We start from the raw sequence: 16,993 nt of genomic DNA on the forward strand, positions 1-16,993 counted from the left end.
TATGAGCCGGGTCCTCTGTTAAAGGCGGGGGCGCCCCGAACGACCGACGTGACCTGAGAAACCTACGGAGCTGAAGATATTGGAAAAAGTCAGTGATATTTAGGGAGAATCTCCCTGAGAGGTCCTCAAATGACAGAAGACCATCTGAGCCAAATGGGTCCGCCACCCGGAGCACCCCACGACTTCTCCAGGAGGAAAGAGAGATGTGCCCGATAGCATACTCCAAAGCCCGCAAAGAGACATAATCATACATGAACCCCAAATGGGAGGAGCTAAGCAGCGCCCAGAGTTTAGCAGCATTCCTGATAGAGCGGAGACAAGGGCCCACAAGAGGAACCCGAAGCAGCTGAAGTTCTAAGAGTAGTTTAAGCGAGTTCTGGGGTGCAAAGTGGGACTCAATAAGGAACCAGGGCAAGCATGAGTTCCCCTCCCACCATATTTTAAGGGGCTCAAGGATCGCCGCCCCATAGTAAGACTGTACCGCAGGAGCGCCCAGCCCACCCACAGAGTACGGTAGGGACATAATCCGACGCCTGACCCTGTGTGGCTTCTTGTTCCAAATAAACCGATCTATAAGCGATTGAAAAGCTGAAATAAACTTCGCGGGGATAGAAAGGGGGAGGCAACGGAAGAGATACTGTACATAATTTTACTTAGGAATAGCATTTTAGCAGTTTGTATGCGGGCCATCCATTAGAGCGACGCATTCGATAAATGATCCATGCCCTTCCTGATCTCCACAAGAGTTCCCTCACAATTAGCGCAAACTATATTGTCTAACCTCGTTATCTTGATACCTAGGTATGTGAAGCCCAGGGGAGCCCAAATGAACGCGTATTGTGATTGAATTTGGATGTGGAGGGGAACCGGGAGAAAAAGGGGAAAGATTGTGGATTTGGTCAAATTAAGTTTGTAGTATGAGACCGCCGAGAACTCAGTTAAAATGGAGGTGATCGCGTTCAACGAGGTTAGAGGTGAGGTGCAGGTCAATACCACATCGTCGGCATAGAGACCAATTTTATGTTCAGTTCCCCCCACCACAATTCCATTTATGTCCACACTTTGCCTGACCATTGCAGCCAAGGGCTCCATGACCAGAGCAAAGATGATAGGAGAGAGGGGGCAGCCCTGACGCGTACCATTCCGAATGGGAAATGTTCGAGACCCAAAACCCGCCAATCGAACCGACGCACAGGGGTTGGAATATAATGCCATAACCGCTCTACCAATTTGCCCGATAAGCCCAAATTTCTCCAGTATGAGTTCAATATATCCCCAGTGCACCCTGTCGAACGCTTTTTCGGCATCTAGCGACAGGAATACACTGGGGAGGCCACCCCTCTCCACCACATCCAAAAGATCTATCAGGCGCCTGGTGCCATCCCTGGTCTGTCTGCCAGGAACAAACCCAACTTGGTCTGGGTGAATGAGGCCAGGGAGCACCGAGAATAATCTGTTGGCCCAGATTTTTGCATAAATCTTAACGTCGCAGTTTAAGAGTGCTATCGGGCGGAAGTTCCCCGGAGATGTTGGGGGTTTCCCTTGTTTGGGGAGAGTCGCTATGGAAGCCTCCAACCCCTCAGCCCTAATACTGCCTGTCGACAACCAATTATTAAAAAGGCGCAAAAGATAAGGGGAGAGGACAGGACAGAACTGGGCATAGTAAAGAAAAGAAAAGTCATCTGGCCCAGGGGAGGAACCCTTATTGGCCTCTCTGACAATCTGCGTGAGCTCAGACTCGACAATGGGGGAGTTTAGGAAAGAGAGCTGCTCCGAAGTGACCGAGGGGAGATTAGCCTTCTCCAAGAATGCCAAAATTGACTCCCGCGAAGGCTGGGGAATCCCTGGGTCAGACCCGAGGTCATAGAGAGAGTAATAATAAGATGCAAACTCCTCAGCAATATGAATAGGGTTGCACACCTGTGAGCCGTCAGTCCTGAGCAAGAATGGGATCTTGGATTGAGCCTCTCTCCTCCTAACACGTCTAGCCAGAACAGCACCCGCTCGGTCCCCCATTGCATAAAATTTAGCTCTAGTTTTCCTCAGAGTCTTCTCAGCTTTATGGAAGAGCAGGTTGCGGACATGCATGCGGGCTGTAGAGAGATCAGAGAAAAGCGCTGGTGTAGGGGATAGTTTGTGAGCCGTCTCGAGATGAGTTAATTCATCTAGGGCAGATTGGAGAGCTGCATTATACTTTCTTTTGGCCGTTGCCGCCATCTTAATGAGGCAACCCCTAATTACCGCCTTGTGGGCAAACCAAAGGGTGTCGTCACATATGTCAGGGGTATCATTGGAAGCAAAAAATTCCCGCAAGGCCTCCTCAATACCCTGGGAGTTAGATTGGTCAGCAAGGAGATGGGCGTTGAGACGCCAGTGTGTGGGAGGCCTGATGGCCAAGGGGTCTTTTAGAGTAAGGGACACCGGGGCATGATCCGACCATGTGATACTGCCTATATCTGCTGAGATGCAATGAGGAAGAGCCACGTCATTCACCAGCACAAAATCAATCCTGCTGTAGGAGCTGTGCCTGGGAGACAAGAACGTGTAGTCTCTCTCGCCGCAATGCAGATATCTCCAGATATCATGTAGGTTGAAAGAATTAGTCAGAGGACCTGCTTCGCATCTTGACAGGGAGGAGGCAGAGCAGTCCAAATCCCTAGACATTGGAGCATTGAAATCACCAGCAATCAGTTTGTGACCGTGTTGGACATCGTGTAGAATTTTGAAAACTCCCTCCAGAAACTTGAGCTGCCCTACATTAGGGGCATAGATCGAGGCAATGGTGTAGGGTGCGTTGTTAATAAGGCATAGAACCACAATGAACCTACCCAGCGGATCCGCAATAGAGCGAACCAGCTGGAAGGAGTTGGCCCTGCTAAAAAAAATGGCTACTCCCGCCTTTTTTGACGGGCCATTAGCAAAAAATTGGTGCGGGTATAAACCTGAATGCATTCTGGGGTTATCACATTCCAGCAAGTGTGTTTCCTGAAGACATAAAATATCATGGCGGGATTTGCCCAACTGACGCCACACAACAGACCTCTTGCCCGGAGAGTTGAGACCATTAACATTAATTGAATACAACGAGATACTCATAATGAGGTCATGTAAACAGTTTTGCAATCATCTGGACACCGATAACCTGTGTATGAGAGTAGAAGACATGTGGCCAGTAACCTAGAGCATACATGTGGGAAAACTGGAAGAAGGGAAGAAAGAGAAGGGAGGACACAAACAAGACATACGACAAATAACAAATAAACCAGTGGACCGAGGTCCATTCAGGGATACCCTGAGTCCAAAAGGTGAGAATCAAAAAACAGTTCACCTATGGGGCAAACAAGTGCTGCGGATACACTCGAAAGAGGGACCAGCGCAGCTTAAAAACAAGAAAAAGGAAAACAAAGTAAATCCGTGCAGGAAAATAGCCAGGAACCATTGATGCTGTGGGCTCAGGCCACCTCCAGGCCTAGAAAGGTTCACAGAGACCGGAGAGTCAGGAGTTGAGAGTCCCCATTTGGAGAGAGCGGAAGCTGCGTGAGACGGCGTCAGGCAGGTGGTGATCGATCCATCTTTGCGGATGAGGAGCTTGGTAGGAAACCCCCAGCGATACTGGATGCCTTTCTCTCTGAGGATAGTAGTATAGGGGGCAAAGGCCCTCCGAAGGGCCAAAGTACCCGAGGAGAGATCTGGAAAAACAGAGATGCGTGCAAATCTTTCAGGTAGAGCTGGATTCTTCCTTAGAGCCTGGAGAAAATCTTCCTTCATTTCGTAGAAGTGTATGCGTGCCAGCACGTCTCTTGGGACGGAGGGACCCAGGCCAGAGGGTTTAGGGATCCTGTGCACACGGTCAATTATGATATCCTTTGGAGCAAACTGAGGGAGAGCTGCAGCTATAAAGTCCTGAAAAATAGCTTCAAATCCCCTGCAAGGACAGATTCCTCAATGCCTCTGAGTTTGACGTTATTTCTCCTGGACCTATCTTCCAGGTCCAGGGCTTTAGAGTGGGTTTTAGTGGCCAGGGTTTGCAGGGTCTCATGAGCGTCCCAGAGTTCGTTATGGGAAGAGACCAGCTCCGCCATCTTGCGTTCCAGGCAGTCAGTGCGATTACCCAACTCCACCACCTCCCCTCTTAGTTCAGCCAGCATAGTGCGCATATCCTCTTGAATGGAGGTTCTGAGGTCTCCAAGTAGACCCTTGAGGAGAGCAGCACTTACCGGACCGTCAGCTAAATCCGACGCCGCAGCGCCTGAGTGCGACGCTGCTCCGCCTGAAGGCAACGCTGCTCCGCCTGAATGCAACGCTGCACCACTTGATTGCAACGCTTGAGCGTTGCGTTGCGAAGAGCGGGAAGGCCTGGGGGAGGACGGCGCCATCTTGGATTTCGGCGGTGGCTGTGGGGTGGCCGCAAAGAAATCAGGAATTCTCCTGGAGGGATCACGGGTGCCCGCTTTAGATTTCCCCATACACTCACCACCGCACCGGGAGCTGGTACCGATATCGCGGAGGTGAACGAGAACACCGAAGAGGTAGATATGGGCCGCTTTAAGGTTCCTGGCTGCGGAGCTCCCGCTCTGTGCGACCTACTCCATCGGCAGTTAGGCCACGCCCCCCCTGATTTTTTTATTGTTTTATTTTGAATGGGGCGAAAGGGGAGTGATTTAAACTTTTATATTTTTTTATTTATTTCATATTTATTTAACATTTTTTTTTACTTTTGCCATGCTTCAATAGCCTCCATGGGAGGCTAGAAGCTGGCATAGCCTGATCGGCTCTGCTACATAGCAGCGATCATCAGATCGCTCCTATGTAGCTTAATTACAGGCTTGCTATGAGCGCCGTCCACAGGGTGGCACTCACAGCAAGCCGGCATCAGTAACCATAGAGGTCTCAAGGACCTCTATGGTTACTATCCTGACGCATCGCTGATGCGATGAGCGCATTTCCGGCCGCGCGGCCGGAAGCAGTAGTTAGATGCCGCTGTCAGCGTTTGACAGCGGCATTTAACTACTTAATAGCGGCGAGTGGATCGCGATTCCACTCGACGCTATTGCGCGTACATGTCAACTGTTCAAAATAGCTGACATGTCGCGGCTTTGATGTGGGCTCACCGCTAGAGCCCACATCAAAGCAGGGGATCTGACCTCGGATGTACTATCCCGTCCGAGGTCAGAAAGGGGTTAGAGAGACTTTTTTTACAGGTTATCATATCACCTATCCATAGGATATATGATTACTTGATCGGTGGTTGTCTAACCAATAAGAGCCCTTCTGATCGCTTGAAAGGGGACGTTGTGTCCTCAGTTTGAATAAAGTGGTGGTTGTGTATGTGCTCTGATGCTCTATTCAATCTCTATTGGAGTCCTAGAAATAGATAAGCGCTATTGTTGTAAGTCCTATAGACTTTCAAAAGTATCAGGGGTCATGTAACCCATTCAATCAGTAGACACAAGTTTTCCATGGGGATATCATCATTGGACCACCAAAACTCTAGCAGTTATCTTTTATCCTGTGGACAGATGTAGTAAGTTGATATAATACAAAAATCCCATTAAAGGGATTATCTGAGAAAATATAATATAAACTTATAACTAATGGAAATGTATTTACATCTACTACATAATTTTCTAAGGGTCACTTCTGTCTTTCTGTCTGTCTGTCCTTCTGTCACAGATATTCATTGGTCGCGGCCTTTGTCTGTCATGGAATCCAAATCGCTGATTGGTCTCGCCAGCTGCCTGTCATGGCTGCCGCGACCAATCAGCGACGGCCACAGTCCGATTAGTCCCTCCCTACTGCCCTGCAGTCAGTGCCCGGTGCCCGCTCCATACTCCCCGCAGTCACCGCTCACACAGGGTTAATGCCAGCGTTAACGGACCGCGTTATGCCGCGGGTAACTCACTCCATTACCGCTGCTATTAACCCTGTGTGTCCCCAACTTTTTACTATTGACAACTGTCAACCTTGTGTATCTGACCTAATACTGGAGATACCAGAAGAGCTAAGGTAAGAAGAGACTGTTCATACTGTTGTCCACCCTGTTAATACCAGGAGTGCTGAGGTAAGAAGTAGTTACTCACACACTACTGTCCACACTATTAATACCAGGAGTGCTGAGGTAAGAAGTAGCTGCTCACACTGCTGCCCACTCTGTTGATACCAGGAGTGCTGAGGTAAGAAGTCGCTGTTCACACACTGCTGTCCACTCTGTTGATACCAGAAGTGCTGAGGTAAAAAATAGCTGCTCGCACACTGCTGTCCACACTGTTGATACCAGGAGTGCTGAGGTAAGAAGTAGCTGCTCACACTGCTGTCCACACTATTAATACCAGGAGTGCTGAGGTAAGAAGTAGCTGCTCACACTGCTGTCCACACTGTTGATACCAGGAGTGCTGAGGTAAGAAGTAGCTGCTCACACTACTGTCCACACTATTAATACCAGGAGTGCTGAGGTAAGAAGTAGCTGCTCACACTGCTGTCCACTCTGTTGATACCAGTAGTGCTGAGGTAAGAAGTAGCTGCTCGCACTGCTGTCCACTCTGTTGATACCAGTAGTGCTGAGGTAAGAAGTAGCTGCTCACACTGTTGTCCACTCTGTTGATACCAGAAGTGCTGAGGTAAGAAGTAGCTGCTCACACACTGCTGTCCACACTGTTGATACCAGGAGTGCTGAGGTAAGAAGTAGCTGCTCACACTGCTGTCCACTCTGTTGATACCAGGAGTGCTGAGGTAAGAAGTCGCTGCTCACACACTGCTGTCCACTCTGTTGATATCAGTAGTGCTGAGGTAAGAAGTAGCTGCTCACACTGCTGTCCACACTATTAATACCAGGAGTGCTGAGGTAAGAAGTAGCTGCTCACACACTACTGTCCACACTATTAATACCAGGAGTGCTGAGGTAAGAAGTAGCTGCTCACACTGCTGTCCACTCTGTTGATACCAGTAGTGCTGAGGTAAGAAGTCGCTGTTCACACACTTCTGTCCACTCTGTTGATACCAGGAGTGCTGAGGTAAGAAGTAGCTGCTCGCACACTGCTGTCCACACTCTTGATACCAGGAGTGCTGAGGTAAGAAGAAGATGCTCACACTATGGTCCACCCTGTCAATATCAGGAGTGCTGAGGTAAAAGGAAGCTTCCCACACTGTGGACCACCCTGTCTAAATCCTGAGAGGCTGCTGTGACATGGCAATAACTTGAACAGAAATGGTATAGATTATCTCCATGTCTCATGATCAGATTTTTCTATTGCACATACTCACAGGCACCTGAAAGGTTTTTATTATTGTAAGAAAATTGGGCCATTTTAATGTCCTACTGTATAATAGTTTATCTCCCTTGACAAAATGGTTGTGATGTACTAATTAAAAGTATTTAGGAGTGTATTTATAGTTATGTTTCCTTTAGTTTTGTCCAGAACTAATATATTTTGATTTATTATGTGCCTAAAAACTAACAGGCAGCTGCTAACAGAGGTAACTATCTGCTTATTCTACCCAGTGTGGGCTCAGAGCGGTTGCTCACCGCTGCTGCCGGCGATTCAGTTGCTCCACATTAACATAGTAGCTCTTCTTCTGGGCCGATCTGCTGACGGGTCAAGCAGCTGAATCGCTGGCAGGAGCGGTTGTGACTGCTCTGTGTCAGCAGAAATCAGAGCTGGGCATAACGACTTGCCTGCTATTACTTAGGCCTGTAGTAAAAAAAAATTATACAGTATAGTCCTGCATAACCCATTTAACCTAATCACAGAATAAAGGCAGAAAAATATTTAATAATAGCAGAGTTTGTAACATTTCTGACTATTTGCATAAAATCTTACTACATGTTCATCATATTCTATGCTGTCATGTTAAAATCTACTATAAATTGATCATTATTGGAGAGTTGCATTTTACTTATATTTTCTCTCTTTCCAGAGTACTGTGCAATGATATTTTGGGTTTAAAGTTGCCCAATGATCCCATCCTGACTCCAAACACTGTCTGTTTGACATTACCTGGCTTAAGTAAACGCCAACTTGGACTTTGTGTGCGCAGCCCTGATGTGACAGCTTCAGCTTTACAGGGAATTCAGATAGCTATCCATGAATGTCAGCACCAGTTGAAAGGACAGCGCTGGAATTGTTCCACTTTGGAGACCGGGGGCAAAGTACCACACGACAGTGCTATCCTGAAAAGAGGTATGGTCAATGTCAAAAAATACTTGGGTTATCTATGACATACAATTCAGTTTTACAACATATTTAAAGGGAATTTGTCAGCAGGTTTTAGCTACCTCATCTGAGAGTAGTATAATGTAGGAAAAGAGACCCTGAATCCAACGCTATATCACTCAGTTTACTGGGTGCATCCAATCTGACACAATCACAGATGTACAATGAGGAACAAAGTAGGGAGCAACAACAATGTAATAGGGTCTTACCCAAGAGAAAAATAAAAAGCATTAAAATGTTTATGCTAACGTGGTATAGTTGTGTATACACAACATTTTTATGGAATAAAAATCCAGCTGCTGCAGGTTCAATGCTTCCTCAAACCGCAGAAACACAGGAAGGGAAGCCTGTGTATAATCCGTACTGCTGGTAATCTAGGTGATCAATCCAGGTCTACACAAGTGATGTTTGCGGTTTCTTTATTTGGCCTACGTGTTTCAAAGTACTACAGACTTCTTCATCAAGACAAAAAACCATAGCAAGCAACACAATACAGATACATTTATAACATTAAGAAAATGAAAGGAAGGAAAAAGATGACAGTGGATAAATAAAATATAATAAGTCTTTATTGAAAAGCCATTAAAATAATTAAAAGATCCAAACAGGGAAAACAAAAAAATGTGGATATGAAGTACAATAGATGGCTGCAACAAAGAAAGAAAGAAAGAATAGATATGGTAGTAGACCAGGTGGAATAATCAAGTTGATTGTAAATAAAGTGCAAGTGCAACATGAATACACAGCCCAATGGATAAACAGTTCAACAACCTGGGACAAATAATTTGTAAAATAATATATACAGATCTGACAAAAATTAAGAGACCACTGCAAAATTTTCAGTTTTTCAGATTTTTCTCTTTATAGGTACCGTATATACTCGAGTATAAGCCGAGATTTTCAGCCCATTTTTTGGGGGCTGAAAGTCCCCCTCTCGGCTTATACTCGAGTCATACTCGGGGGTCGGCAGGTGAGGGGGAGCGGGGGCTGTCTAGTTATACTTACCTGCTCCGGCGTGGTCCCTGCAGTCCCTGCTTCTTCCAGCGCTGCATCTTCTTCCTGTATTGAGCGGTCACATGGTACCGCTCATTACAGAAATGAATATGCGGCTCCACCTCCCATAGAGGTGGAGCCGCATATTCATGACTGAAAATGAGCGGTAACTGTGACAGCTCAATACAGCAAAAAGATGCAGCGCCGGGAGAAGCCGGGACTGCAGGGACCGCACCGGGAGCAGGTAAGTATACGGGGAGGGGAGCGCTGCGCGATATTTACCTGCTCCTCGCTCTGGTGCTGCTCCGTCTCTAGCGTCCTCTGGCAGTGACGCTCAGGTTAGAGGGCGCGGTGACGTAGTCAGTGCGCGCACTCTGCTGAGCATCAGTGCTGGAGACGGAGCCGCACGAGGAGCAGGTAAATATTGAAAGTGCCGGGGGTCCTGAGCGAAGAGAGGTGATTTTTTTTATTGCAGCAGCAGCATTTTATATGGCACAGCTTGATAAGGAGCATCTATGGGGCCATAATGAACGGTGCAGAGCATTCTATATGGCACAGCTTGATAAGGAGCATCTATGGGGCCATGAACGGTGCAGAGCATTATATATGGGGCACAGCTTTATAAGGAGCATCTATGGGGCCATAATGAACGGTGCAGAGCATTCTATATGGCACAGCTTTATATGGAGCATCTATGGGGCCATGAACGGTGCAGAGCATTATATATGGGGCACAGCTTTATATGGAGCATCTATGGGGCCATAATGAACGGAGCAGAGCATTCTATATGGCACAGCTTGATAAGGAGCATCTATGGGGTCATAATGAACGGTGCAGAGCATTCTATATGGGGCACAGCTTTATAAGGAGCATCTATGGGGCCATAATCAATGGTGCAGAGCTTTGTATATGGCACAGCTTTATAAGGAGCATCTATGGGGCCATAATGAACGGTGCAGAGCATTCTATGTGGCACAGCTTTATATGGAGCATCTATGGGGCCATGAACGGTGTAGAGCATTATATATGGGGCACAGCTTTATATGGAGCATCTATGGGGCCATTATGAATGGTGCAGAGCATTCTATATGGCACAGCTTGATAAGGAGCATCTATGGGGCCATAATGAACAGTGCAGAGCATTCTATATGGGGCACAGCTTTATAAGGAGCATCTATGGGGCCATAATCAACGGTGCAGAGCATTATATGTGGCACAGCTTTATATAGAGCATCTATGGGGCAATAATGAACGGTATGGAGCATCTATTTTTATTTTTTAAATTCACGGGTAGCTGCTGCATTTCCTACCCTAGGCTTATACTCGAGTCAATAAGTTTTCCCAGTTTTATGTGGCAAAATTAGGGGGTCGGCTTATACTCGGGTCGGCTTATACTCGAGTATATACGGTATATTTTTGAGTAAAATGTAAATTGTTCTTTTATTCTATAAAGTACTGACAACATGTTTCTGAAGTTCCAAGCAATAAATTTTGTATTTATTTTCTGAAAATGAGAAATAGTCAAAATAGCAAAAAATGCATTGCTTGCAGACCTCAAATAATGCAAAGAAAAAAAAAACAAGGTAATTTAGAAACAACAATACTAATGTTTTAACTCAGGAAGAGTTATTTTGTGGAATAACCATGATTTTTAATCACAGCTTTCATGCGTCTTGGCATGCTTTCCACCAGTCTTTCACTCTGGCACACTTTATGTACAATCAACTTGATTACTCCCTCTGGTCTACTACCATATCTATTCTTTCATAGACCTTCATTGTTGCAGCCATCTATTGTACTTCATATCCACCTTTTTTGTTTTCCCTGTTTCGATCTTTTTATTCTTTTAATGGCTTTTCAATAAAGATTTATTATATTTTATTTATCCTCTGTCTGGCATCTTTTTCCTTCCTTTCATTTTCTTAATGTTATAAATGTATCTGTTGCTTGCTATGTTTTTTTTGTCTTGATGAAGAAGTCTGTAGTACTTCTAAACACGTAGGCCAAATAAAGAAACTGCAAATATCAAATACCAAGCTGTTTGCCTATTGCAGATTCAGTCTTCCCAGCCTGGTGCACGGTTACAATTTTGTTTCTGGTGCCCTTCAACAGTTCTTTGGTCTTCACCATAGTGGAGTTTGGAGTGTCACTGTTTGAGGTTGTGGAAAAGTGTCTTTTAGGGCCCCTTTCCACTTGCGAGGAAAACGGACGAGTGCAATCCGATAAAAAATCGGATTGCACTCGGACCAATGTTATTTAATAGGTGACATTCCATATGCAATTTTTTTCTCAGCCGAAATCGGACTGAGAAAAAAATCGCATGTTGCGTATTGCTGCGATTCTCGGACAAGTCAATGGGTGCGAGAAAAAAACCTCACAGCACTCGCACCATGCGAGTGCTGTCTGTTTTTTACGCACCGGTGTCCTTTGAAAAGCCGGCAATTCAGCACGGTGTACAGTAAAATCACACTGACAGCTTAGATTAGAGTAGATATATACACATAGAATAGGTATATATACATATATATATGTCAGGGAGACACCTATATATATATATTTATATTTAATGCAGCGCTAGATTGATTAAAAGCCGGTAATTCAATTGCCGGCTTTTGCTATCTCCTTCCTAAACCCGACATGATATGAGACATGGTTTACATACAGTAAACCATCTCATATCCCCATTTTTTTTGCATATTCCACACTACTAATGTTAGTAGTGTGTATGTGCAAAATTTGGGTGCTCTATTATATTTAAGGGTTAAATCGCGGAAAAAATTGGCGTGGGCTCCCGCGCAATTTTCTCCGCCAGAGTGGTAAAGCCAGTGACTGAAGGCAGATATTAATAGCCTAGAGAGGGTCCATGGTTATTGGCCCCCCTGGCTAAAAACATCTGCCCCCAGCCACCCCAGAAAAGGCACATCTGGAAGATACACCTATTCTGGCACTTGGCCACTCTCTTCCCATTCCCGTGTAGTGGTGGGATATGGGGTAATGAAGGGTTAATGTCACCTTGCTATTGTAAGGTGACATTAAGCCAGATTAATAATGGAGAGGCGTCAATTATGACACCTATCCATTATTAATACAATAGTCTGAAATGGTTAAAAAAAACACAAACACATTATTACAAAGTCTTTTAATGAAATAAAAACACAGGTTGTTGGAATATTTTATTATCCTGGTAATCCACCTGAAGACCCTCGCTCTGTAACAAAGGAAAAATAAAAAAACAACAATATCTCATACCTTCCGATGATCTGTCACGTCCCACGATGTAAATCCATCTGAAGAGGTTAAATTTTTTTTACAGGCAGGAGCTCTGCTAATGCAGCTGTGCTCCTGGCTGTAAAACCCCAGCGAATGAATGTAAAGTAGGTCAATGACCTGTAGTTACCTTCATTCGCGGTGATGCGCCCTCTGCTGGTTGTCCTCATATGAACTCGAGCCTGGGAACTTTTCTGATTTTTTCCCACGCTCGAAGGACATCCAGCAGAGGGTGCAACACTGCGAATGAAGGTGACTACAGGTCATTGACCTAGTTTCCATTCATTCGCTGGGGTTTTACAGCCAGGAGCACAGCTGCATTATAGCAGAGCTCCTGCCTGTAAAAAATGTTAACCCCTTCAGATGGATTTACATCGTGGGACGTGACAGATCATCGGAAGGTATGAGATATTGTTGTTTTTTTATTATTCCTTTCTTACAGAGTGAGGGTCTTCAGGTGGATTACCTGGATAATAAAATATTCCAACAACCTGTGTTTTTATTTCATTAAAATACTTTTTAATAATGTGTGTGTTTTTTTTAACCGTTTCAAACTATTGGATTAATAATGGATAGGTGTCATAATTGACGCTTCTCCATTATTAATCTGGCTTAATGTCACTTTACAATAGCAAGGTGACATTAACCCTTCATTACCCCATATCCCACCACTACACGGGAATGGGAAGAGAGTGGCCAAGTGCCAGAATAGGCGCATCTTCCAGATGTGCCTTTTCTGGGGTGGCTGGGGGCAGATGTTTTTAGCCAGGGGGGGCCAATAACCGTGGACCCTCTCTAGGCTATTAATACACTAGTAGTATGGAATATTAGTAACATTAGTAACATTAGTAGTGTGGAATATGCAAAAAAAATGGGAATATGAGATGGTTTACTTGTATGTAAACCATTTCTCATATCATGTCGGGTTTAGGAAGGAGATTGTTGTGAATTCTGTGGCCAAGCTCCCTCCTGTGGTCGAGAGTGGTACTGCGGCTTCTGAGTTTCCTTCCTCAGGTTATGAGGTTAAGTCATTAGGTGCTGCTCTATTTAACTCCACCTGGTGCTTTGATCCTGGCCTCCAGTCAATGTTCTAGTATTGGTCTTGCTTCCTCCTGGATCGTTCCTGTGGCCAGTCTATCCTGCATAAGCTAAGTTTTGCTTGTGTTATTTTTTGTTTGCTATTTTTTCTGTCCAGCTTGCTATATTGGTTTTTCTTGCTTGCTGGAAGCTCTGAGACGCAGAGGGAGCACCTCCGTACCGTTAGTCGGTGCGGAGGGTCTTTTTGCCCCTCTGCGTGGTTGTTTGTAGGTTTTTGTGTTGACCGCAAAGCTATCTTTCCTATCCTCGGTCTATTCAGTAAGTCGGGCCTCACTTTGCTAAATCTATTTCATCTCTGTTAGGAGTCGAGTTTCCTCTGCTGCACAGGGGGAATCTCGATCCGTCTCCGCTGCGGTCTCCCATTCTCCTCCAGCCGCAGTGGAGCCTGCTCAGCAGGGACGTCGATCCCAGCATCTCGCTCAGTCTGACTCTGTGAGAAGAGTTACTGCTGCTTCTCCAGCTTCTGCCTGTAAAGCCTATACTGGTCAGCAGCGAGTGGACTTCTCTGGGACTAAGTCCTTGTCTGCGCACACTGAGCATGCCCAGGGCAAGATCTCCCGTTGGAGATCGAGGGTCATGTGCTCAGACTCTGCAGCGCATTCTATTGGTCCTCTTGGCAGGTCTTGGAAGGGCAAAGTTTCTGTGGCCGCTTCCTGTCCTGCAACTATATAAACTGCGCATGACCGCACGGCCATGCGCTAGTGTACAATTTAATACGTGTGTTTGTTGTGAGTGCAAGTCGTTCTTTAAATACCCCTACCCTATTGTATGATTGTTCGCGTATGGAGTATGGCTGCTATCTAGCGCCCGACTTATCACTCAACGTGTCACACACGTGTCAGCGTCTACTGCTGTGACCGCCAGTGCGGTGCCACGTGCCAGTGTGCGCTTCCTGACCCACGTCTGGGTGCTTAGTGGTGCCTGCCAGCACGGCACAGTTCGCACTTTGGTGCCTTAATTATATAATTCCTTTCACACCCAGTAGCGGTGTAGTGCCAGCAAGGGTCTAATCGGACTACAATCCCTGTTGGGGTTTAGTTCGCTGACCACTTGCTCGCGCTCTATGTGCGGTACCGCGGTCCTGTGACGCAACAGGATCGCTTTCTTCACGCTGGGTGAGGTTTAACCCACGCGTGTATACTTTTGAATACCGCCATATTGTCTGTCATTTCCTAGCAGCAGGTTTCACCTGCACGGTGGACCCCGGACTGCGAACGCATCTATATCATCTCTCTTGGTGCGTTCCGCCAGTCCTAACATTATACTAGCGCCAGGGTCTGGCTAGTGATGACAGACAAACAGCAATCTCTGCGGCATATCCAGCAGCTGGAGGGTAGGTTGGCGGCTCTCGAGAGCGCGACCTCAGCTGTGGATGTTACTGCAGTAGCTGTACAGGCTGCCAGTGTGGCTGCAGCTACTATGTCCATTGCCACCCCTGTTCCGACATTATCTTGCCTCCCGCTGCCAGAAAAATTTTCTGGTGATAGCAAGTTTTGTAGGGGATTTGTGAGTCAGTGCTCTATTCACCTCGAGCTCCTGGCTACACGTTTTCCCAGAGAGCGGGCTAAGGTGGGATTTATTCTGTCTCTATTGTCGGACAGGGCGTTGGAATGGGCTACGCCGCTGTGGGAGCGTGGCGATCATGTGGTGCAGAGTGCTCCGCTGTTTCTGAGCGCTCTGAAACAGGTCTTTTTAGGACCTCAAGTCACCCATGATACTGCGCTCCAATTGCTGGCATTAACTCAGGGTGAGTCCTTGGTCAGTCATTTTGCCGTCCAATTCCGCACCTTAGCATCTGAGCTGGATTGGTCGGATAAAGCTCTTATCCCCATATTTTGGAGGGGCCTGGCTGACCACGTTAAGGACGCTCTGACCACTAGGGAGATTCCTGCCACACTGGAGGAGTTAATAACTGTCTCCACTCGAATTGACCTCCGTTTTAACGAGCGGAGGTTAGAGCGAGCCCAGTGTAGGCAGAGGTTTCGGCTGGCTCCTACTTTCGCCAAACCTCTGGAATTTCCGGTCCTGGTTCCTGAGTCACATGAGGCCAGGGAAGTGTCACAAGCAGGATCTAAGTCCCGGACCGCTTGTGCACTCAGGGTCTGTCATGTTTGCCAGCAGTCAGGACATCTAGCCACCAGATGTCCTCAGCGGTCGAGGAAACGTCAGCGTCTAGTGGTAGTAGGTGGAGGTACACTAGACACGGCGACGTTTGCCTCTAAGTTGTCCTTTAAGGGGACAATTACTATTGGCTCATTCTCCCACTCGGTAGAGCTCTGCGTGGATTCTGGGGCGGAGGGCAATTTTATGTCTTCTGCCTTTGCCCAATGTCACGCAATACCCCTGGTTATGCTTGCTCAACCAGTAACGGTGCGAGTGGTGAATGGGTCGACATTGCCCTCACAGATAACACACCAGACCATCCCTTTTACTCTGTCCATGTCGCCATCTCATCAGGAGATAATTTCTCTGCTCGTCATTCCGGAAGGAATTGATGAGGTCCTGTTGGGAATACCTTGGCTAAGGTACCACTCTCCTCATATCGAGTGGTCCTCAGGCAGAATTCTGGGTTGGGGTGAATCTTGTGGGGGTAGGTGTCAGAGGGAGTGCGTTCAGGTTGCTACTACTGAGGTACCCGCAGATCTATCCTCTCTCCCCAAGCAGTATTGGTCTTATGCAGACGTGTTCTCCAAAAAGGCGGCGGAGGTCCTTCCGCCTCATCGCCCCTATGACTGTCCTATTGATCTCTTGCCTGGTGCTGAGCCTCCCCGGGGTCGAGTTTATCCGCTATCTCTCCCGGAGACGGAGGCAATGTCACAGTACATCCGGGAAAATCTGGCAAGAGGATTCATTAGGAAGTCAGTGTCACCTGCTGGGGCAGGGTTCTTCTTCGTGCAGAAGAAGAATGGGGAATTGCGCCCATGCATAGACTACAGGGGTCTTAACGCCATCACCGTTAAGAATAAGTATCCTTTGCCCTTGATATCTGAGTTATTCGATAGACTTCGGGGAGCAAGGGTATTTACTAAATTAGATTTGCGGGGTGCTTACAACCTGATTCGCATCCGTGAGGGGGACGAATGGAAGACGGCCTTTAACACCAGGGATGGGCACTATGAATATCTGGTGATGCCCTTCGGGCTCTGTAATGCCCCAGCCGTTATCCAAGACTTTGTGAATGATATCTTCCAGGATATGCTTTCCACCTCGGTCGTAGTCTATCTGGATGATATTCTTATCTACTCTCCAGATATTGACTCCCACCGGAGAGATGTTTGCAAAGTCTTCGACCTCCTACGGGCAAACTCCCTCTATGCCAAATTGGAGAAGTGTATGTTTGAGCAGGAGTCTTTACCTTTCCTGGGCTACATCATCTCGGCCCAGGGATTGGCTATGGATCCTGCCAAACTACAGGCAGTGATGGA

At 46.7% G+C, this 16,993-nt stretch overlaps 1 protein-coding gene across 3 annotated transcripts in view; it reads left to right on the top strand.

Moving 5' to 3' along the window:
• The window catches only part of WNT10B (Wnt family member 10B), a 103,068-nt gene that overhangs the window by 45,513 nt on the left and 40,562 nt on the right, over positions 1 to 16,993 (top strand). For all 3 annotated transcript variants that reach the window (XM_069758345.1, XM_069758344.1, XM_069758343.1), the window contains one exon: positions 7,915 to 8,177. In XM_069758345.1, coding sequence (XP_069614446.1) covers positions 7,915 to 8,177 — 263 coding nt within the window. The remainder of the gene's footprint in view (positions 1 to 7,914; positions 8,178 to 16,993) is intronic.

The sequence above is a fragment of the Ranitomeya imitator genome, chromosome 3 (assembly GCF_032444005.1).
Source record: "Ranitomeya imitator isolate aRanImi1 chromosome 3, aRanImi1.pri, whole genome shotgun sequence".
NCBI lineage: Eukaryota > Metazoa > Chordata > Amphibia > Anura > Dendrobatidae > Ranitomeya > Ranitomeya imitator.